The sequence below is a fragment of the Physella acuta genome, unplaced genomic scaffold (assembly GCF_028476545.2).
Source record: "Physella acuta isolate Inbredline_101_S28 unplaced genomic scaffold, ASM2847654v3 ptg000536l, whole genome shotgun sequence".
Lineage (NCBI taxonomy): Eukaryota > Metazoa > Mollusca > Gastropoda > Physidae > Physella > Physella acuta.
The window spans coordinates 27,058-51,359 of NW_026732055.1; the positions used below are offsets into that span (position 1 = coordinate 27,058).

Here is a 24,302-nt window from a genome sequence, read left to right on the forward strand (position 1 = left end):
TGCCATAGCCTGCCATTAACCTGTTAAACATATTTAAAATCGAGTTTTACATATAAAGGCGAAACCTATTAAAGTAAATTATTTTATAATACATACAGCGTGAAAATCAGTTGGGAAATCAAGTAGGAAATGTGTTAAAGAAAATAATAATAAAAGGGGAGACAAATGTAAGTTCGGGTGCGGGTCATGGTTAGAGAGCAAATAGAATTTGGGGAAGTTTGAGGTTGGACATTTCGTATAATAAATTACTTTTTTTTTCTTGAACGACATATTTATTTACATTTTACATTAATTTAAAGTTACATCAAATATGGATTGCAATTATCACTTATTCATTAAATAAAATAAATAGGCTGCAATATATAATTAATAATTGGAAAGTTTATCAAATGCATTATCTTCAAATTTTACAGCTCTGAAGATTTTTATTTTAAATATCATTAGCATTTTTAGATTAGACTATGTTAAATTTAATACAGTTTTCTATTTTAAAATTGTATTTTTTTATCTTAAAAAAGATTATTTCTGTCAACTACATGAGATTGTTTTAATAATAATGTAGCAAAATGTGAAGATACAGTCTGTTTTTTGCGTGTTAAAAAGACTTAAATCTTATATAATGGATAGGTAATTTTAAAATCTGGAGGTTTCTATTCTGTATTAAAAATCAGTCTTCTTTCTATTTGCCAGATAAGTTTTCACATTAGGATTACTTTCAATTTTCTTAACTAACCCATCCACTAATGGATGCTTGGAAGTGCTGAGGACTCCTCTGCCTATCATCATGGCGATGAGGTCATAGATGCAGAAGTCTGCAAGTGTTAACGTTGTGCCAAAGAAATATCCTGTTCTTGTTTCTTTCAAAAGTTTTTAAAATATGTCTAAGTACTTGGGCACCTCTACTTCTTTGAGCTCTTTCTCATACACACTCTGTTATTCATTTAATTATTAAAACGATATTTTATTAGCTAAGTTTAATAAATTACACTGCAACAACTATTGTAATATCAACAACAACACCGTTGATAGTGAACAAACTCAAGTCTATAAATAAGTATTTGTTAAAACTTATAGGTAGATTTTTACAAAAGTGTCAAAATATTTTTAAAAGTCGTAAAGAAAAATAAAATTTGTCAAAATTATCACAAAACCGTAAATATTCATGTTTAAAATAGATTACGATTTTATTCATATTCTGTTAAATACATTTTCAATGTATTTATTACAGCTGTTGGGTACAATGCCTTAAGTTATATCCCTTGAAATCTTTATACAACGAAATGGGAAGTAACTAGCACAATTCATTGCATCTCAATACCAGTATTCAATATTGCAACGTGCCTTAACTTAATAATCAATGATGTAGTATATTAATATATCTTTATTGGGTTCCATGACATATGATCTCAGGACAAATGATCTCAGGACAAATGATCCCAGACAAAATATCTCACAGACAAATAGACCAAAGTAATCCTAAATACAATAGTTATTATTACTTATTATAGTTATTTTACTGTGTGATATTTTGTCTGAGATATTTTGTCCATGGTAAAATTTGTCCTGATATATGTTGTTCGTGAGATTATTTTCCTTGAGATAATTTGTCCTGAGGTCATTTGTCCTGTCACCCATTATTGAAAACTACAGTTATATACATAATGTATAACATATATCTTCATATTTTGAATGTTAAAGCTTTGGTACCTCCCTAACATTAATGAGATTCACAGTTTTGTAAGCGCGGCTTTAATGCGTGTAATTTACAATAATTGTGTTTGTTTCAATGTTGAATCAGGGTGGAAAATATTTTTAAAAGTAAATTGGTCTTTTGAAAAAGCAAAAACTGTTTTTAAGAGGGGGTGGGGGGATGTAGGTTGATTGTGACATCGTCTTAGGGATTTAGGGGAGGGGGTCTAGCTTTTTATGCCGTTGTGTGTTGATGGGGAGGGGGATCCACATTTTTTTTTTAAACAAGACCTCTTAGCATTGATTCGGACTATACCGGCATAGGTCAAGACAGATATCACTAAGCATGGCAACCCAGGATCACTGTATCTAATGCCGTGGTAATGCCCTAATGATTTCACTTCTCCGGGTATCTAATGCCGTGGTAATGCCCTAATGATTTCACTTCTCCGGGTATCTAATGCCGTGGTAATGCCCTAATGATTTCACTTCTCCGGGTGTACCCCTTTGTCTTCCGATGCAAAAAGGAGCCATACATAACATCATTTACCAACGTTGGAATAAAAATGAAAGATGCAAACAATAGATTGACTTACCATCAACAACGGGGGCGGCGTCATCAGCAACACATTCTCCAAGTCGGCATAACTGTGTATGTAAAAGCACACAAATGTTTGTACTTGTGAGTTATCTTTCCTTACTTTTCTAAAATCATCACTCCAAATCACAATAGAAAACAGATAAATAAATCAATTGAAATTAAATAAAAAAATATCACCCATTGATGAATGTTATATACATTGCTATTCTATTCATTTACTTCCTAGTTCTTTAATGAAAATAATGGAGGGAATTTTCTCCAAATCTATCTCGTCAATAGTTTATTCTACATAAATGGACTTCAGCCTGCTTTTTTTTCTTTCCCGTTTGCTATCAAAACGTTAGTCCAAACAAGAAAAATCTGCAAGGCAGCAGTTGTTTGATTTTGAAGTTTATTTCTAAAAAAAAACTGCTATCCTTAGATAACAAGCCTTATGTGCCCGAGTTCGGATTCGGGTCAAATGGAGTTAACGCTGTCTCATAATATTCTAAGTCTGATTAAATTTAATTCATAATTCCTTATTCTATCATTTATAAGCCAAGGTATACTTTTGTTAATTAATTAAACAAAGAAAGTACAATTTCAGACTAAAGTGTTCACTGGGCAGATGAAGTTGATTTTTCCGATTTTTAAATATCTAGGTTATAAGAATTGTGTTGTTTTCACTATATCCCACAACTTTTACGATAAAAGTTGGGTACCTTTTAGAGCTGGGTGGACTCAGGGAAGTCGTAGAAATTCGACCCCGTGAACTCGATTCTTCCGTTCTGCTGCTTTTCCCCTCCCACCCTTCCACCCTCCTTCCCTCCCACTTTCTCCCCCACCCCCATTTATAAAAAAAAAATTATTTGGGTAATTGGTGTTGGGTGGGGCTGTGTGGGTAGGGATAGAACATTCTTTGGGACGCTTTCTGTTCAAATATACGTTTGACATGATTTCCTGATACGGGGATGATCGGTGAGTAATAAGCACTGGAAACATTCGACATAATTACCTCCCTTTGCACTGCTGGATATGGGGCTGGTAAGTAGGTCACCAACCAGTTCTACGGCTCAATAAAACCTGCATGAGATATAGAACCGGTTGGTGACCTACTTACCAGCCCTATAACGTATTTTAAAAACGAAACAAGAGTTATGTACCTTGCCACTGCCGCAGGTCGTACCGTCCATTGCCTGCGTCAGGTAACACAGGTTGGGGACTGGGCTGTAACAGTACAACTTCCTGCAGTAATCAACTGGGTTAGACAACTAGATGAAGATAAAAAAACAACAGGTTTTATTTTTATTTATTTTTAAATTTTAAGCATATCGTGTGTTAAAATTGGTCTGACTTTCTATTCATCAATTACTTGGTGATTGAACAGAGAAATACAATGTAAAAATGTTGATAAGAGTAGGCTTGTGGTAATGAAGGGGGTATGGTGGATGTGATGACATAAGGTAATATTTGGGTTAATATAAAACAGAGTTATTTATAGAAGGGTGATTGATCTTGGATTAAGGTGGTGGGGGTATGTTCTATATACGGGCAATATAAAGCAATAGTAAAGAATCCTCTTTAGACCTAGCAATCCATTGGGCAGATGAAGTAGAGTTCATATGTTTTTTACCTCGACACATGAAGAAAAGTTGTGGTCATCACTTTGTATAGTCGCCTTTACTTTCTCTAACATGATTTAGGTACCCATCCGATCTGGTGGACTCAGGGACGTTCTACGGACTGACCCGAATTCAAACTCAAGACTATCGGGTCAGCAGCCTAGCGCTCTACCGCTTAAGCCCATGGCGTCCCACGCCAAAAGCAATACTTAGTAATTTTTTTTGCTTAACCGGCGAAGTAGGAGAGAGAGATCACGACATATAGTTAACCAATGATCTTTGTACTTTATTCGACAATTTTTTTTATTCATGGGAAGAATGGGGTTACTCTCTTGGTTATTTACAGTGTGAAATCAGAGGGTGGGGTTAATGTTGAGCTTGGGGGTATTACCGTTGGATTCCCAGAAAAATGCGCATCAAAAAATAACCAACCGAAACCTTAAAACCTTCGCTTAGATAAAAAATGTTCTAATACGAATTCAATATACTAACACTTTCATTTGGGAAGGCTTGTGGAAAATTATTTTAGTGTTCTAGAATGTACACATTTTCTATTCTTTGATACCGCCTTTAAATTATTTAACAAAAAAAAAAAAAAAAAACAGCGCACTTTGATACGTAGTTTCCGATCATATATTATTTCTTTGCGTTTTTGTGTTGTCCCCCTTTGAAAGCTATCTTACCCTACAGTCGTACGAATCTGGCCCGTAGGTTAGCACACACTGCTGGGAGGGTGAGTACCCCAGCCCAGGTAAATAGTCCTTTACATCCGGGATAGTTGTGTCTTTGGCTAACTGTGTGCTTAAACACTCCACTCCACTCCTGAAATAGCAACGGGAGTGTTTTTTTTTATTTATTTACAAGGTTAAAAATAGACATTGGGGAAAACCAAGATACGCACATTGGTATTTAAAAAAAAAAATGTATGAAATTCGACTTGAATAAATACGTGAGGTACAAAATATCTAATTATATCTTCATCAGTAGCAAAACTTTTTTTAGGACTGGCATGTTCGGGTCGGGAAAGTTCATGGCTGCTAAACCGAAATGTCCCGAGTTCGAAACCTCAGACTGCTGTAGCTGGGGACAGCAACTCATCTAGGAGAGAAAACTCCAAATCAAACAACTGATGCTAACACTGAGCGTATGACCTTCTAGTAAAGGTCACCGGCCAGGTCCAAAGAGTTTCTACATGAACTTCATCGACCACGTGTTCGTGACTAAGGCGATCCACCTAGATGGAGGCATCCGGTTGTGGTCAGGAATGGAGAAAGGTGGGCGCCTTAGACCCACCTCAAATTTGTTGTGCCCCCACGATCATCGAGTATTGCAGGATTTTATTTATTTTATTATTTACGGCTTTGTAAGTATGGCACTGATCATTGTTTCTCGTGTTTATAATTTAGATTTAATAGGTGGTACAGTTGCATAATTTATATTTAATAACATTTAGTTATAGACACGAGAAAAGCAGATATTGAAACACCAAATTCTATTTTCCTTACTACATTTTTAAAAGTGAGTTGATGTATGTCGTAAAATAACTGATGCTGCAGATATTGAAACATCAAATTCTATTTTCGGCTTACCTAGTTTTTATAAGTGAGTTGTTTGTCATAAAATAACTGATGCTGCAGATATTGAAACATCAAATTCTATTTTCGGCTTACCCAGTTTTTATAAGTGAGTTGTTTGTCATAAAATAACTGATGCTGCAGATATTGAAACATCAAATTCTATTTTCGGCTTACCCAGTTTTTATAAGTGAGTTGTTTGTCATAAAATAACTGATGCTGCAGATATTGAAACACCAAACTCTATTTTACTTACTCAGTTTTTAAAAGTGAGTTGACGTATGTCATAAAATAACTGATGCTGCAGATATTGAAACATCAAATTCTATTTTCGGCTTACCTAGTTTTTAAAAGTGAGTTGACGTATGTCGTAAAATAACTGATGCTGCAGTTATTGAAGCATAAAATTCTATTTTCCTTACCCAGTTTTCAAAAGTGAGTTGACGTATGTCGTAAAATAACTGATGCTGCAGATATTGAAACATCAAATTCTATTTTCGGCTTTTCCAGTTTTTAAAAGTGAGTTGACGTATGTCGTAAAATAACTGATGCTGCAGATATTGAAACATCAAATTCTATTTTCGGCTTTTCCAGTTTTTAAAAGTGAGTTGACGTATGTCGTAAAATAACTGATGCTGCAGATATTGAAACATCAAATTCTATTTTCGGCTTTCCCAGTTTTTAAAAGTGAGTTGACGTATGTCGTAAAATAACTGATGCTGCAGATATTGAAACATCAAATTCTATTTTCGGCTTTCCCAGTTTTTAAAAGTGAATTGACCTTTTTCGTAAAATAACTGATGCTGCAGATATTGAAACATCAAATTCTATTTTCGGCTTTCCCAGTTTTTAAAAGTGAGTTGACGTATGTCGTAAAATAACTGATGCTGCAGATATTGAAACATCAAATTCTATTTTCGGCTTTCCCAGTTTTTAAAAGTGAATTGACCTTTTTCGTAAAATAACTGATGCTGCAGATATTAAAACATCAAATTCTATTTTCCGTACTCAGTTTTCAAAAGTGAGTTGACGTATGTCGTAAAATAACTGATGCTGCAGATATTGAAACACCAAATTCTATTTTCCTTACCCAGTTTTCAAAAGTGAGTTGACGTATGTCGTAAAATAACTGATGCTGCAGTTATTGAAACATCAAATTCTATTTTCGGCTTACCTAGTTTTTAAAAGTGAGTTGACATAGCCTATGTCGTAAAATAGCTGATGCTGCAGTTATTGAAACATCAAATTCAATTTTCCTTACCCAGTTTTCAAAAGTGAGTTGACGTATGTCGTAAAATAACTGATGCTGCAGTTATTGAAACATCAAATTCTATTTTCGGCTTACCTAGTTTTTAAAAGTGAGTTGACGTAGCCTATGTCGTAAAATAGCTGATGCTGCAGTTATTGAAACATCAAATTCTATTTTCCTTAACCATTTTTTAAAAGTGAGCTGACGTATGTCGTAAGTTAACTGATGCTGCAGATATTGAAACATCAAATTCTATTTTCCTTACCCAGTTTGTAAAAGTGAGTTGATGTATGTCGTAAAATAACTGATGCTGCAGTTATTGAAACATCATATTCTATTTTCGGCTTACCCAGTTGTCAAAAGTGAGCTGACTTATGTCGTAAAATAACTGATGCTGCAGTTATTGAAACATCAAATTCTATTTTCCTTACTCAGTTTTTAAAAGTGAGTTGACGTATGTCGTAAAATAACTGATGCCTCAGTTATTAAAACATCAAATTCTATTTTCCTTACCCAGTTTTTAAAAGTGAGTTGACGTATGTCGTAAAATAAATGATGTTGCAGATATTGAAACACCAAATTCTATTTTCCTTACCCAGTTTTTAAAAGTGAGTTGACGTATGTCGTAAAATAACTGATGCTGTAGATATTGAAACATCAAATTCTATTTTCCTTACCCAGTTGTCAAAAGTGAGTTGACGTATGTCGTAAAATAACTGATGCTGCAGGTATTGAAACATCAAATTCTATTTTCCTTACCCAGTTTTTAAAAGTGAGTTGACGTATGTCGTAAAATTACTAATGCTGTAGATATTGAAACATCAAATTCTATTTTCCTTACCCAGTTGTCAAAAGTGAGTTGACGTATGTCGTAAAATAACTGATGCTGCAGGTATTGAAACATCAAATTCTATTTTCCTTACCCAGTTTTTAAAAGTGAGTTGACGTATGTCGTAAAATTACTAATGCTGCAGTTATTGAAACATCAAATTCTATTTTCCTTACCCAGTTTTTAAAAGTGAGTTGACGTATGTCGTAAAATAACTGATGCTGCAGATATTGAAACATCAAATTCTATTTTCCTTACCCGGTTGTCAAAAGTGAGTTGACGTATGTCGTAAAATAACTGATGCTGCAGTTATTGAAACATCAAATTCTATTTTCGGCTTACCTAGTTTTTAAAAGTGAGTTGACGTAGCCTATGTCGTAAAATAGCTGATGCTGCAGTTATTGAAACATCAAATTCAATTTTCCTTACCCAGTTTTCAAAAGTGAGTTGACGTATGTCGTAAAATAACTGATGCTGCAGTTATTGAAACATCAAATTCTATTTTCGGCTTACCTAGTTTTTAAAAGTGAGTTGACGTAGCCTATGTCGTAAAATAGCTGATGCTGAAGTTATTGAAACATCAAATTCTATTTTCGGCTTTCCCAGTTTTTAAAAGTGAGTTGACGTATGTCGTAAAATAACTGATGCTGCAGATAATGAAACATCAAATTCTATTTTCCTTACCCAGTTGTCAAAAGTGAGTTGATGTATGTCGTAAAATAACTGATGCTGCAGTTATTAAAACATCAAATTCTATTTTCCTTACTCCGTTTTTAAATGTGAGTTGACGTATGTCGTAAAATAACTGATGCTGCAGATATTGAAACATCAAATTCTATTTTCCTACCTCAGTTTTTAAAATTGAGTTGACGTATGTCGTAAAAAAAACTGATGCTGCAGTTATTGAAACATCAAATTCTATTTTCCTACCTCAGTTTTTAAAAGTGAGTTGACGTATGTCGTAAAATAACTGATGCTGCAGTTATTGAAACATCACATTCTATTTTCCTTACCCAGTTGTCAAAAGTGAGTTGACGTATGTCGTAAAATAGCTGATGCTGCAGTTGGAGAATCTCCAAGGGTTGAACATCGTTGCTGTTGTTTCAGTGGTGCTGGAACCGGCCATGATGTAGCGGTCGGTGACCGAGCAGTTGTTGCCTTCACCGTCATGCTGGGCCGAGAGACTGGTTGACGCAGACGACACAAAAATGGAGGAATGTTAAGAGCAATTTTAGTTTTCCCAGTCAATAAAAAGATTGAAAAAATTAAAAAAGAAGACAAAAAAATTAAAAAATAAAATTAAAAAATAAATAGAAGTAATTTTACAATAAAATTGTTAATTTTTAATTATGCAAATAAAGGTTTTGCAAAACCTCACAAAATGTAGTTCTATTTTTAAGACTTAAAAATAATTATACATTTTTTGTCTCACGTTTTTTGTCAAATTTTTAGCATTAAAAACAACAGTTTCATAACTAGTTATATTTCTGGATATAACTTAACTACACCAGGTTACAAAGATACTAATGTTTCTTAACCTTTGGACATACTGAACCCCGCCAGTTTTATATGCGCAATCATCAAACCCTTCTTTATAGTTCGATCTCTATCCCTAATCAAATTACTAACACAAACTAAATACGTAACCCTAACTCATACCAACATAACCGGTTGGGGAAACTTAGCTCCATAGCGGATAGCGCCATGCAGGTGAAAATATTGCCCAGGACGGGCACCCCCTTTAGCTACGCCACTATAAATTCCTTCACTTACCTATGACCCGGACACCCCCTTTTTCTACGCCACTGCAAATCCCTTCACTTACCTATGAACCCGGACTCCCCCTTTAGCTACGCCACTGTAAATCCCTTCACTTACCTATGACCCCGGACACCCCTTTAGTTACGCCACTGTGAATCCCTTCACTTACCTATGACCCCGGACACCCCTTTAGTTACGCCACTGTGAATCCCTTCACTTACCTATGCCCCAACTCATGAGTGGCAGTAGAGATACACCTGTAGTTGCCCATGTCCTCTATCACAGACGTGCTGTCTCCATTGGTACGGCAGGTGGTAGCAACATAGGCACGACCTAAACAAACCACACATTAAATTTAGCAGCGAGTATATTTTCCACACTGCATAGCAGAACAAACTTGTGTCTTGAATGTTCAGCCATATTGGAGAACAATACAATATCGTGCAGTGTTCTACAATATGGTGGAGCAGTACAGATTCTAGACGTTTTTTTTTCTCTGCGGGTAATTTGTTTAACATAATCGTTGATATCAGGGTAATACTTAATGTTAAGGTATCGCGTGAGGTTTGTAGTTAATGTCTAGGCTAGAGTTATGACCATAAGTTATAGCTATATAAACTATATAAGTACCACTATTAAAATGTTTTTAAATATAAAGTTACACTTTCTGACCTTGCGCTGAATAGTGCAGATGAAGCAGAGTTTATCTGCTCTTGTAATAGTATCTATACATTTTAGTTCTAAGTTTATCTCAAACTATGCTGAAATTTGAGGTATTTTTGTCTACTCTCCTACATATTATGCTGTTAAATGGAGAACGTCCAGCGCACTCACACCCCCTCGCCCCCGATAAAATAGAAAGATATGTAATTTATATATATATATATATATATATATATATATATATATATATATATATATATATATATATATATATATATATATGTCAACCCCCTCTCGTTTAGGTTAAATATATTGTACGATATTTAATGAAACAATACAGGCCTACTTGAGAATCTTTAAAATAAAATAGACTTTAAATATATGTATATATATATATATATATATATATGTATATATATATGGTTCCATGACAAATGATCTCAGGACAAATGATCTCAGACAAAATATCTCAGACAAAATATCTCACGGACAAATGATCTCAGGACAAATGATCTCAGGACAAATGATCTCAAGGACAAATGATCTCACGGACAAAAGATACCAGGACAAAATATATCAGGACAAATGATACCATGGACAAATGATCTCAGACAAAATATCTCAGACAAAATATCTCACAGCGAAATTTTAATAGTATTTACGATGATTTTAGTTGAACTTTTTAAAATTGACTGTTAATATGGTTTTGTTTACTTTTTTATGTAAAATAATTGTGCATAAAATGAATCAGTGAAACCTAAAAAAAACATCAAAAGGTGTATTAAGCTATTGTAGTAGCATTTGATTTGAAAAAATAAATATTAAAACAAACTTACTCTTTTAGCCTGAAAGGTATAATAAATGATAATGTATAAAACAAATAAAGTAACGGTAGCTACACAACATTAATGTTCATAAAACGCGAAATATCTTTCAAAAATTTGAATGGGTCTTAAGGTTCGTAACGTTAAACTATTGTTTTTATTACATCATCAACACAAACATAACGTGTAAGTTTCTTTTCTGGTAGGTACATCGTTATGATCACACCTCTCCAATACTATGTGATCATCTATTGTGTGAACTCTTGCTCGACATGTCCTAATTTCACATTTCCAAATCTCTTTGCCTGCTTATGGTAAACATAAATTCACCAGAAACTAATGTCCTAATACCTTTCTGCGAGGTAACGAAAGAGACCATAGCAAAGCAATCACCATTAATACTGCTTTGTTTGATGCACATCGCTCCGCGATGACCGCTGTCGTTTAAATAAGCATTAGTCACTTAATCACTAAGGTGTGACCGACGCATAACAATGGACTTTATATGCTAGTCGTATTGTCCATGGAGGGTGGATGTCTTTCCCTTAAGGCATGTCTCTACCATCAAAGCCACCTTGATACGAAGGTGTGTCCTTATTGTTATTCCATCCTCTTTGATCTAGTTTCGTCCACCTGACGTGGTAGGATTGTCTCACGTTTGTCAAGCACACCTACGCTGTCTTTCGAAATTATTTCTTTAATCTTGGTATACTATATTACTAATACAAACCTTAAAATGTTTAGTGCAATATGACTATTTTGTACGGCAAACATTTCTTACAATTATTATATAGGCCTATAAACAATATTAAAAATAGTAAACAAAACCATAAGACAGTCAATAAAAAAAAATCAGATCAATTAAAATCATCCAATATACTATTAAAATTTAGGTGTGAGATATTTTGTCTGAGATATTTTGTCTGAGATCAATTGTCCGTGGTATCATTTGTCTTGATATATTTTGTCGTGGTATCTTTTGTCCGTGAGATCATTTGTCCTTGAGATCATTTGTCCTGAGATCATTTGTCTTGAGATCATTTGTCCGTGAGATATTTTGTCTGAGATATTTTGTCTGAGATCATTTGTCCTGAGATCATTTGTCCTGTCACCATATATATATATATATATATATACATTAGTCTAAAATGTGCTGAAATCAAATAAACTATGTTAAAATATGTCAAAAACGATATATTAAATTGTTCATGAGAAACGAAAATCTACCTACAATATTAAGCGTGTAAGTTTAAGAGCAACATGTAAGTGTGCATTTTATGATTGATCGTGTATATATTATAGCAAAAAAAAAAAACTTATTTTAGACCATCTTCCTACATAATCAAAGTACATTATCTTTTCATAGATTTTTAAAACATATGTTGAAACCCACACCACACCTAGCTACGGAACGGAGTGTTCTAGCGGTAGATAGCTGGACTGCTAACCTGTAAGTCTCGAGTTCGAATCCGGGTTCAAGTCAGTAAACCGTCCACCCAACTCTGATGGGTACCTAACTCAAGTTAGGGAAAGTAAAGGAGGCTGGGCATAGTGCTGACCACACTATCTCTTCATATGTCGAGGTCACAGAAACAAGTGAACTCTACTTCACTTGCACTATGGACGTCAGGTTTGAAAGGGAACTTTTTTTTACACCTAGCTACTCTCCCACAAATGACGTTATAATTTTGTACGCTATAGTCTACCTGGTGAACTAGTCTTTCTAGAATCAGGTGTACTAGAATCATCTACTTTAAAGCAAGGTGTAACAACATGTAGGAGAAATAGAGTAAGTTTTTTAGGAGAATCCGTGTTTCCATCTTTATATTAATTGCAAAGCATTATACTATTTTAATGGTAAGGAATATATACTCAAATGGGTCAGGTTTTTTTATGTAGCAAAAAATTAAAAAAAAATATAAACAACCATCAGTATTATATGAGCTTACTTAACCCCAATGCACTAGACTACAACAATATAGAAATAACAAAAATAACAATAAAAAAATAATAACCTATCAACTACCCCCTCTCATTTTTGTTGTATAATATGTACACGATCTTTAGGTGCAAAGGTCAAAGTGCATTATCTACCTTTCATATCTACCTGAAATATCTTTGGTTCGGTCTGTGTTGGTCATGTTGAGGCTTGTAAAAAAATAATTTCAAAAAATTACCAAATGTTAACCCCTTTTAGAATTTCTAATATTTTCCTAATATGTATTTATTTTAAAGAGGCTTATTGATTGTCCCCTTCACCAAATGTGTGGTGGTGGTGGTGGTGGTGGTGGTGGTGGCGGTGGGGAAGGGTGGTAATGGCTAATGTCAAATCCACTAATAACAGGAAATGCTACTTAAAAATGAAATGAAAGTCAAGGTATCTCCTTTTAGACCTGAAGGTCGGTAAGGCAGATGAAGTAGAGTTCATCAGTTTCTGAGACCACCACATAATTGGGGATGTCAGGCCGAAACTATTTTCCCTAAATCCAGAACGTGAGTCAGGTACCCATTAAAGCTGAATGGATTCAGGGACGTACTACAGACGCGAGTCCGAATTCAGAACTCGAGACTTTTAGACAGGAGGTCAAGATGAGAAGAGCCAGATGTTGCCCATGTATCAGTCTCTCTCTCTCTCTCTCTCTCTCTCTCTCTCTCTCTCTCTCTCTCCCTATCTCTATCTCACTCCCCCTTCTTTCTCTCCTTCTATCTCCCCTCTCTCTCTCCCTCCCTCTCTCTCTCCCTCCTTCTCTCCCCCCCCCTCCATCTATCCCTCTCTCTCTATTCCTCTATCCCTTTTTCTCTCTATGTCTCCCCTTTCTCTCTTCCTCTAACCCGCTGTCTCTCCCTCCCTCTCTCTCCCTTTCCCTCTCTATCGCCCCCCCCCTCTCTCTCTCTATCTCTCCACAACTGATGGACCCAAGGGAGATAACGTTACATATACAACTTGGAATCAGCAGTGTCGCAGGAGCTGCCGAAAGGAAAAAAAATAGTTGGCATTCATGTGGCCTAAGGGGCTCCATTCCTGTTTGATTTCGGAGTTTTCACTCCTAGATGTGTTGCTGTCCCCGGCTATCGAGCCACGCTTTGCCTGAAGGTTGGAACTCGGAACGTTCGGGCTAACGATCAAGTGCCTAACCGCCCGACCACTCAGACCCCAAATACCATTAAATAAATACAACAAAGATGGAACTAAACAAAATATCTACTTAGATATAACACTACTATAACAGTGACTCATTATTTATAGCCGCCTCACCCAATAAAGAGCATCACGTGATCATAAGGTGTCAGGAGTGCTGAGCCGTTGTCCTTGACAAACGCGGCAAACTGATCTAACGTAGCATAGCCGTCAACGTAGCCAAGTGCCACTGTGGTAGCGTTGTTGGAGAAATAGGATGCCTCGACTGTCTACCATTATATATTATAGATACGTAATATAAGTAGTTTCATTAAAAAAGTTAAGATACGTTATATACACACAATATATTTATATGTACATAAAAGTATATATAAGTATATATATATATATATATATATATATATATATATATATATATATATATATATATAATATTATATACATTTATATAAATAAATAAATATATATATATATATATATGTATATATATATATATATATTGTATATATATATATATTGTATATATACATATATATATATATGTACAGAGGTATGAATATATATATATATATATATATATATATATATATATATATATATATATATATATATATATATATATATATATATATATATATAAAGAGAGAGAGAGAGAGAGAGAGAGAGAGAGAGAGAGAGAGAGAAACCGAAACAGAGCACACATACAATACCTCACAAATAACGATTTTAGTAAGTCGAATGTTCAGCTTGAAGGGTGTAGTTGTTATACTCTGGTACAAGAGATCCATCTAAAGGGGAAAAAGAATATAACAATTTATAAAAATGGTACGGCATGGTCGGTTGATAGAGCGTACAACTAGTAAATTGAAAGCCTTTAGTTCAAATCCCAGAATTTATTTCGTATCACGTCACTGAGTCCACTCAGCTCTAATGGGTACCTGGCTCATGATAGGGAAATTTAAGTCGGCTGGGATAGTGCTGGCTTACCACCATCTCTCTTTGTCTGTTCAGGTCACAGAATCGGTTGGTTGAACTCTACTTCATCTGCCCCAATTGTCCTCTATTTTCGAAAGTGTACCTTTATTTTCAAACAGCTGAAGTCATTGAGCAAAAAGATCACAACATCTTTAAAAGCGAACTAGGTAAACACAAATTTTTATGAAACTAAAACAATCGAACCCAATGAAAAGAAAGATCATGAGATTCTTAAAAAATCAAATTCAATGAAAGGAAAGATCATGAGAATCTTAAAAAATAGAACCCAATGAACAGAAATATCATGAGATTTTACAAAAAATCAAACCTAAGGAGCAGAAAGATCATGAGATTCTAAAAAAATAGAACCCAATAAACAGAAAAATCATGAGAATCCAAAAATAAAAATAAAACAATGAACATGAGATTCTAAAATAACAGTGAATAAAAAGATCACAATAAAAACAACAACAATCTAGCCTAAGTAGTCTTGAGTTTATATTCAGGGTAGAACTACTGCGAACAACAAGTTGTCTCATGTCTCTTACCGTATTGAAAATGTTAACGTAATACTCTCGCATTTGTCTTGAGTTTATATTAAGGGGCGAACTACTAGTACATACTGTGTCTTACCGTATTGAAAATATGAACGTAATACTCTCGCATTAGTCTTGAGTTTATATTCAGGGGCGAACTACTAGTACATACTGTGTCTTACCGTATTAAAAATATAAGCGTAATACTCTCGCACTAGTCTTGAGAATATAATCAAGTGCGAACTAATGAGAACAACATGCAATGTCTTACCGTATTAAAAATATAAGCGTAATACTCTCGCACATTGTCCATGGCAGTTGTTCTGGAACCCGCGGCTTTGGTCAAGAACTTGCTCCAGCACCAAAAGTCCAGCATGGCCGTGACGTCGATGTAGTAGTCGGCCCTGGCCTGCCGACGACGACGGCGGTGATAAAAGTGTGGGGGAGGGAGAGGGGAGTCACGTGGTGGACTGGCGTCGGCTGCTGGTGGCTCTTCCAACTCGTGTGGGTCTGTGGGAGTAGAGGTGGGAGATGTATGGAAGGTTCTAGTGCTTTACAAGGTTTCTTTTCGGAAACTAACCGGGAGGGTAGGGGGAGAAGACGTCCTCCATTCTACATCCAGGTACATGTAAAAAAAAAACCCGGACGAAATGGAAAATAGTATGCGTCAATAGTATGCGTCATCCAATTTTATAATTACCGCTACACCCCCCACCCCCATCCAACAGGGTGGCGTCATAATATGTTAGAGCAATTGGTTGCTAGCCTGAAGGTTTCGAGTTCGGATCTCGGTTCGGACTAGTGAATATAGGACGTCCCTGAATACACTCAGCTCTGATGGGTACTTGACTTAAGTTGGAGAAACTAAAGGCGGCTGGGCATTTATTTGCCGAGATATAGAGACTACTTTACACCCCACCCTCCCCATACAAGTTTTTTTTTTTATTTCTCATTCGTGAAGATTAAAATCCCCATCTCCCTGGAAATATGGGAAAAGGGTGTTTTAAGGTAACAAACACAGTAGTCACAAACATAAAACTATCAATTAATACCACAAGAATGTGCTAACCTTAATTACAGTAGTGTCTGCTTTTTTAATTCAGTGTAATATAGGGTGCAATTGCCAATTTATTTTATAACACAAAAATTGATAAAAACATTGATCCTGATAAAGCGAAATAATATTTCTTTGAAATATTCCGCATTGTTTTCTATTATTTAAGTAAGCAATAAAATCTTCTAATTTAATAAGCTTACCTGGGAGTTCATAGTCTATTTCCGAAGGTGAAGGCCATTTCTCTATCTGTAGGTTATAGTGGACGTCTTGTGACGTAATATCCCGTTTATCACGTGCATTGGGGGTCAGTGAGTACTGAAGTCCTGAATGTACAAACTCTCCTCTCTGAAACAGTAACAAATATATATTATGTTTCTATATATGTAATTTAATTATATAAATATAATATATACATAGATTATATTATATATATATATATGTATATATGTATATATGTAAATATGTATATATATATATATATATATATATATCTAATGTATATATATATATATATATATATATATATATATATATATATATATATAACATATATAATATTTAAAAAACGAGTGTTATTTTTGCTTATACCTCGCAATGTAAGTGTTTCATTTACTAATCTGTATAACTAGCATTGACAATAAAAACACCAGTTTTAATCTAGTCACTGTTTTCCATTTACTAACAAACTATTTTGGGAGCCACAAACTAATTATTAGACTAATTCCATTTCTAACCTACCAGCTGAAGATAGGCATCTGTGTCTACTGAACTTTTGATTCTCTGGATCTGAAGAGCGGCCTGACTGGTCACATCTTGGTAGTAGCCGATGTTCTATCAGGAAGTGACGTAAACATGAATCAAGTAAAACAAAACGTAAAGACGTTACCAAACATTTTTAAAAGTATTAACGCAGAAGATGTTTAAATCTTGATATATAATATTGAGAAAAATATTTTTTGTTGTGGGGGATGGGGAGGGGGGAGTTTAATAAGTATGACGTCACTTTTACATTTAAACATTCTTTTTTTTTAACTTAATTTTTACCAATTTTGTACTTTGAATTTTTTTTTTTAAAATCCCAACTAACATTGATAGTTTGATAGTTATGCTTAATACCGATTAAGCTCAGTTTCTATGCTAGAGAGAAATATATGTTTCATAAAAAAATGAGGGGTGGGGGAATGGTTGAAATATGACGTCACATGGGAGTGTCACTTTATGACGATGTGTAAAGATGTAAAAAAAAAACGTCCCAATATGCATTACGTCAACTTTGTATGACCCCGTCCACCCACCGCTAATTCAGCAAAAACGAATACCGTCCACCGCGTTATTTAGTGAAGGCGTCAAATTCACCTTACACTAAACCGCTTATTCGGTAACATTCTATAGGCCTTTTGACTTCGTGACCCAAATCAATGTAAAGCTATGTCAATTTTTTCACGATACGCTCTGCTATTTTGTTAGTACGCTTCAATGAACCTTAAAAAAAATTGTTTAAAAAATTGAACAGGTTAGCAAACAGAATATGACTGCAATAAGCGAAACAGGTGACACAAAGATTCCTAAATGGCCTACATTCTTTACTTTCACATTACATTAACCCTAAAGGATTTAAAAGAAAATTAGAACAATATTTTGTATACATTCGTTTTGAAAAAAAATGCGTTTTTTATAACCGGATATCACGGAATTTATTTTTAGATTTTTATGGCACGATTTGGATTAAAGGCAGGGTCAATGGCGTCTTTACGACATTTGATTGGCGAATCGAATAGCAGTGTCTGAGGTTGGGAGAAAAATCAATGGACCGTGACTTGCATGAAATAATGAATGAAGAACCATTACATACAAAACGGTCGTGATAAGTTAGAAAGTTTTAACAAAAAGCAGGCTTTGGAAGATTAGGTAAGAGGAAAATATTCGGAAAAGCTAATAGAAACCTGTAGGGGCTATATTAGAGTGGTATCTTTACTTTGGTGATTCTGTATCTCGCGAATCAAGATGGCGACTTAATGTTACGTGTTTGATAGAGGTTGAGTCAGTTGTTTGATGAAGGTGGATGTGTGTGACCTTTAGAAAAAGAGTTATTTCTTAATATACTGCACATTCTTATTGTTGAGAATTAAATTATGTGAACAGAATATAATAATGATCTTACATTAGCTTTTTGGGACGGCGTGGCCTAGCGGTAGAAAGCTAAACTCCTAATCAGAAAGTCTCCAGTTCGAATTCGTGTTCAAACTTAGTTGAACGTCTCTGAGTCCATCAGCTTTAATGGGTACCTAACTCTCGTTAGGGAAAGTAAAGGCGGCTGGGCGTAGTGCTGTCCACACCTTCATTTTAAATACTGAGGTCACAGAAATAGGTGAACTCTACTTTCCTTGCCGCATTGAACGTCGAAAAGTGAACTTTACCTACATTAGCTATTTCAATGGGAGGTCACTTTATTACCCTCAATGACCAGAAGGTCAATTTTACTGAATGATTTATTACTTGACTAAACTTAATTAATTAAGATATTCATTTTTAAGTTTTTCTATTATCATTATTTCCAATTAGTATTTTACTATTTGCTAGGGGAGGCCCTAACCTCCACAAGGGGCCCCAACTATTCTACCACGACTAAAATGGAGAGGGTGAAGCGGATACATGAGGTTCTAGAGAATTTTAGACGTGAGTTAAAAATTATTATCTAATATATAAAGCTCAGTTCTGTAACGTGTGGCAAAAAAGTTTGTCGTTGACACTTCTATGGATTTAAGTGTTAGATTTTTTATCGTGCTCACAGTCTAAATGTACGAGTCAAAAAATTACCATTGAAAGTTTTTAAAAACAATTTTCATTCTATTTACTTAGAAGAATAATTTTCAATTATGAACGCGACATAAAATTTTTAAAAAGTGTATCGACGTTTATAAAATTTCTAAAATTGTGTCGGAAATGTATTGACTGCACAGTTACTTCCCTTTAATAAAAACAAATTCTTAAAAAGAAAGAATTTACATTTTATTACTTTGTTTTTGGTGTTAAGAAATAAAAAAATAATTACATAATTAGCGGGGATTGATTAAGTGCAATGTCGTTAGGTATTTTTAACAGTGCCTTTTATTTATTCTATACACTGAACATACTGTTCAATAATTATTATTTTTTTTTAAATCAATAACATTTAATAAGCCAGGTCCTACAAATCATATAGCCCTACGTTTATTTCTTTCCATTTACGGATAAGCTTGGAGTATTATCATTTTTGTTCACTAAATTGAAACAGGCGCGTCCGCCGGCGCCCCTGCACGGTTTGATTTGGCACCCTGGGCTATCATGTGGGCGCTATGCTGCATAATTTTGTTTTAAACAGTGCGATAGACTATGGATAAGAAAGGTTACTATAGTCTTTAAGTGAATCAAATCCGGGCGTCCTCCGGCACCCCGACAGGGTGCTATTTGGCGCCCCGGGCCTTCCGGTGTACGCTATGGTATCTACGTTCGCGTGAGTTCAAAAGACTATAAATAAGTTATGCACTATAGGCGTTTACTAAGTTCAATCAGGCGGTGACGTCATGGTGCGTCCTCTGGCGCCCAGACAGGGTGCTTTTTGGGGTCCCGGGCCTCCCGTGTTCGGTTTCGCGCCTACGTTCATTAAAGTGAGTGCAAAAGACTATGAATAAGTTGGGGTACTATAGTCGTTTATTAAGTTGAAGTAGGCGATTCAGCCCCGTGAGCACTTTGCGTTTATATTCGCGTTAGTGTTTTCTTTGTGTTTAGGTTGGGTTTGCGTTAGTGGTTGCGTTTTGATTTGGTTCGTTTTTGTTCTTTCTTTTTTCGTTTTCGTTTGTGTTTTATTTTCATTGGGTTTGTGTTTGTATTTGTGTTTGAGGTTGGTTTTGCGTTTGGATTTGGTTTGTTTTCGTTTGTTTTTCTTTTGTGTTTTTTTTCTTTGGGTTTGTGGTTGGTTTTGCGTTTGTATTTGGTTTGTTTTCGTTTGCTTTTTCGTTTGTTTTTTTTCTTTGGGTTTGTGTTTGTGTTTGTGGTTGGTTTTGTGTTTGGATTTGGTTTGTTTTCGTTTGCTTTTTTCTTTGTGTTCGTATTGGTGTTTGTGGTTGTGGTTGGTTTGTTGTAAGTTTTTGTTTTCGTTTGTATGTGTAATTGTGTTAGCGTTATGTTTGCGTTTTGTTGTTTTGGTTTTGGTTGGTTGTGGTTTGGGTGGGCAATGCCGGTTTATGATGATTACTAAACACACAGGTGATGGTCTTTAACAGAAGGGTTTTTCACAGAAGCCAGAGCAGGGCCTGGCCGGGACGGCTAGTTTGTTAATATAGACAAAAATAATGGGGGCACTATCCCCCCCCCCCCCCTTCAATCCCCTCCCCGACACGGACGAAATAGAGGATATAAATTAGATATAAAATATATTTTCGTTGGTGGTTGCCCACTCTACATCCCGCCCCCACTCCTATGATTTAAGTACCCAGTAGAAGAATGTCTGAAAGAAACCCAAATCCCGGGTTCGACTACCTTGAGTTCAGTCAACTCTTTGTAGTACTTAGCTTAATTCAAGGGGAAAGTAAATTCAGCGAATCATAATGTATATACCTGGTCAATACTCCCCGTTGCTAACTCTTATCGCCCACCTATTGTTTACCTCCCTATCAATAACCTCACCCCTACCATTACCCCCGTCACAACCCCCCACCTCCCAGGTAAATAACCTCATGTCAGTTCATCATATTTTACCGTTCGCGCGCAAGACACATGAGGCAGATGAAGTAGAGTTCATCTGTTTCACTCGACATGTGAATGAATATGTCAAACGGCCTTATTTTCCCTAACTTGAGTCAGATACCCATTAGAGCTGGGTGAACTCAGGGACGTTTTCCTGACCAGAACCCGGATTCGAACTCGAGACTTTCGTATTAGCAGTCTATCTCTCTACCACGCTGTCCCTTTTCTGTCAGTTACCCCTTGCTATTACCCCCCAACCATTACCCCCCAGATTTACTTACCTCTCTATCACTAACTCTTCGGACATAAACTTCTGCTATACCCCTCCCGCTCCCCCTCAGATGAATTACTTTCCTGTAAATTACCCCTTGATATTTCCCCCAACCACTCCCCATCATATTATTTACCTCTCTGTCATTAACCCATGCTATCCCACCATCCACCACCAATGAGTTCCTTTCAAACCGGACGGTCTATGGGGCAAGTTTATGTGATTTTGGCACTATGCCCAGCCGCATTTACTTTCCCTAACGTGAGTTAAGTACCCATCAGAGTTGGGTGGACTCAGGGACGGTCTACCTGGGACTAAATGTTTAGTAGTGCAGCTCTCTACCGCTAGACCACTCCGTCCCTACCAATGAGTTACTTCCCTTTAAAAATTCCCTCTAACTCTATCAGAAATCCGGTCCGTCATTTACCTCCCGGTTGTCCGGTGACTCTCTCGACCGGACGAGGCGTCCATCTTTGTCCGTCGTGATTGTGTAGACAGGCGTGTCCAGACCGACGTAGCGGACACGCTTGAGTTGCAGTAGGACGGACGTCGTGTCGTTGATGGTCACCGTCACGTTGACGTCATCGGGTAACGGTTGGTCGATGACGTCATTGTGTGTGTAGTTCACCCGTACTGAAAATATAATTAATTACTCAATTAAATGTAATTCTTGCAATGAATGTTGATGGTTCGTGAAATTTTGGAAACGACCAGTGTAGATATTGTGATTTATTCGCCATTTATGTATTGACACCACGGAAAAAGCCAATAATACTAAGCTCGCCTAAGTACTTTATGTAGATTTGATTCATGTATCCTTAAAATAAACAAATCAATCAGTGATTTATAGGAAAGGGAATAATCAAAATTTTTTGAAAAATGACAACAAGCTTACCTATAATGCTGGTGCAGAATTCGATATACAATAATTGAACTATGAGCCAGGTGGCAACTTGTAATACAATCATTCTAATTCAAGGTAAAAATCTGTTGACGTGGTATAAATAGATATTAGTAGTAAATCGACGATGATTTCCCTATGGTAAATGGATAGCCTATGCATAATGTCACACCGCTAGAGGTTAGTGAAATTCAGTCTTGTGTGCCAGTGTGCTTTATCAGCTGGTGAGCAGTGTTTCTTTCAGGCATCTCTTCAGGGCGCTGAGCCTCCCCCCAACCCCCTAAGAGAGTCTACCGCCTCCCCACCCCCCGAACGAGATGGAATTTATATAGAAAATTTATACATGTATACTTTTAACAGTGTCCAACCCCCCCCCCCCCCAGGAAATTTCAGTTCGCCCCCCCCCCCCCTGAAAATGTAAAGTGCCCCCCCCCCCCCCCCCGCCGGGGAGAAAAAAAGTCTGGAAGAAACGCTGCAGGTGACGGGGTGTGGGGAGTGGGGGTGCGGGTCAATGAAAGAAGCATAGCTTTTTTTAACTTTTCAAGGGCAGTAATTCATGATACACAATGTTATTTATTTTAAGGTACTGGACATTTGGGGTAGGGATTTTAGAAATGTGTTGTGTCGTATTGCGTGAGGCATTCGACCATAGAGTGGTGTAGAATTTGCATGGGAAAGTGTGACGCAATTTTCGGAAGAATTTCAACTACTTAAATTTTATATATATATATATATATATATATATATATATATATATATATATATATATATATATATATATATATATATATATATATATATATATATATATATATATATATATATATATGTGTGTGTGTGTGTGTTTGTGTGTGTGTGTGTGTGTGTATCTTCGGGCGTATATACAATATAAATATCAGTTTTTAGAGGAAACATGAAACCATAGGAACGTAGCTTGCAGACTGTTCGTTGTTAGGATATCATATACTATTTACAAAAGTATCAAAGCTAATACTTATAATTGTTTTAAATTGTGGGGGTATTTATTTTTGTGAAAGCACACACAAACACATAGACACACACACCTACACACACACCTACACACAGATACACACATACACCCATACACACGCGCGACTTTAGAGAACTGATTAAAGGAATAACACACACACAAAAAATGTACCGTATTTTTATGGTTAATGTTATTATTAACCATGATATTAATTTTCCCTAGTTTGAATCTTCTAGAACTTCCCATAGACATTTATAAAAAAAAATAAAAATAACTGTTTAATTAAATTTCATAGGCTCACATTGCTAGGCGAATAACTATCATTTAACTTTTTAAATAACGAAATTAAATGTTTTATTTCATAATACCATTTTTTTAAAAATCCGTTATAAACATGTTATCATTAAATGACATAACATGGTTATGCAGAAAAAAAATTATATTAAACTTGTATATGAGTGAGGTATGATTACGCAATAATTAAAAAAAAATATTTTGCATATCGTTAATGAAGGAGAAATAAATATGTAGTAAAATACACGAAACAGCATTTATAAATGGAACTGCCTTTTCTTAAGTTTTTTTTTTATTAACTCCTCTGCACTAGTGGGAATAGTTGATGAGTTTACATGCATAGAAACAAAAAAATCTATGATATCTAGGATGATATAATAAAATAAGTCACTGGAGGAAATTACCTACACGTATTTAATATAATTTAATATTAGTAGATATTAATTTCCAAAATTAAATATAAGAAATAGAAAACAAATAAAAATACTTTGCATGTCCCTAATGAGGGAGCCAAAAATATGTAGAATCTAATAAAAGACATGATATAGTGATTGTATAAATTGAATTGCCTTTTCTTTAAGTAATTTTTTAAACTCCTCTGCACTAGTGGGTATAGTCGATG

General features: G+C 35.4%; 1 protein-coding gene across 1 annotated transcript; it reads right to left on the reverse strand.

The window, feature by feature from the left end:
* Positions 1-660: 660 nt before the first annotated feature.
* Positions 661-22,462, reverse strand: LOC131945831 (A disintegrin and metalloproteinase with thrombospondin motifs like). Its single transcript, XM_059306441.1, has 14 exons — positions 22,390-22,462; positions 21,922-22,127; positions 17,237-17,329; positions 16,699-16,843; positions 15,713-15,951; positions 14,641-14,718; positions 14,048-14,199; positions 12,899-12,939; positions 9,526-9,637; positions 8,557-8,727; positions 4,575-4,713; positions 3,433-3,540; positions 2,286-2,337; positions 661-812 (listed from the first exon to the last, which is right to left on the reverse strand). The coding sequence occupies exons 1-14, from the start codon at positions 22,460-22,462 to the stop codon at positions 661-663; spliced, it is 1,761 nt and encodes a 586-aa protein (XP_059162424.1).
* Between the last annotated feature and the right edge of the window lie 1,840 nt (positions 22,463-24,302).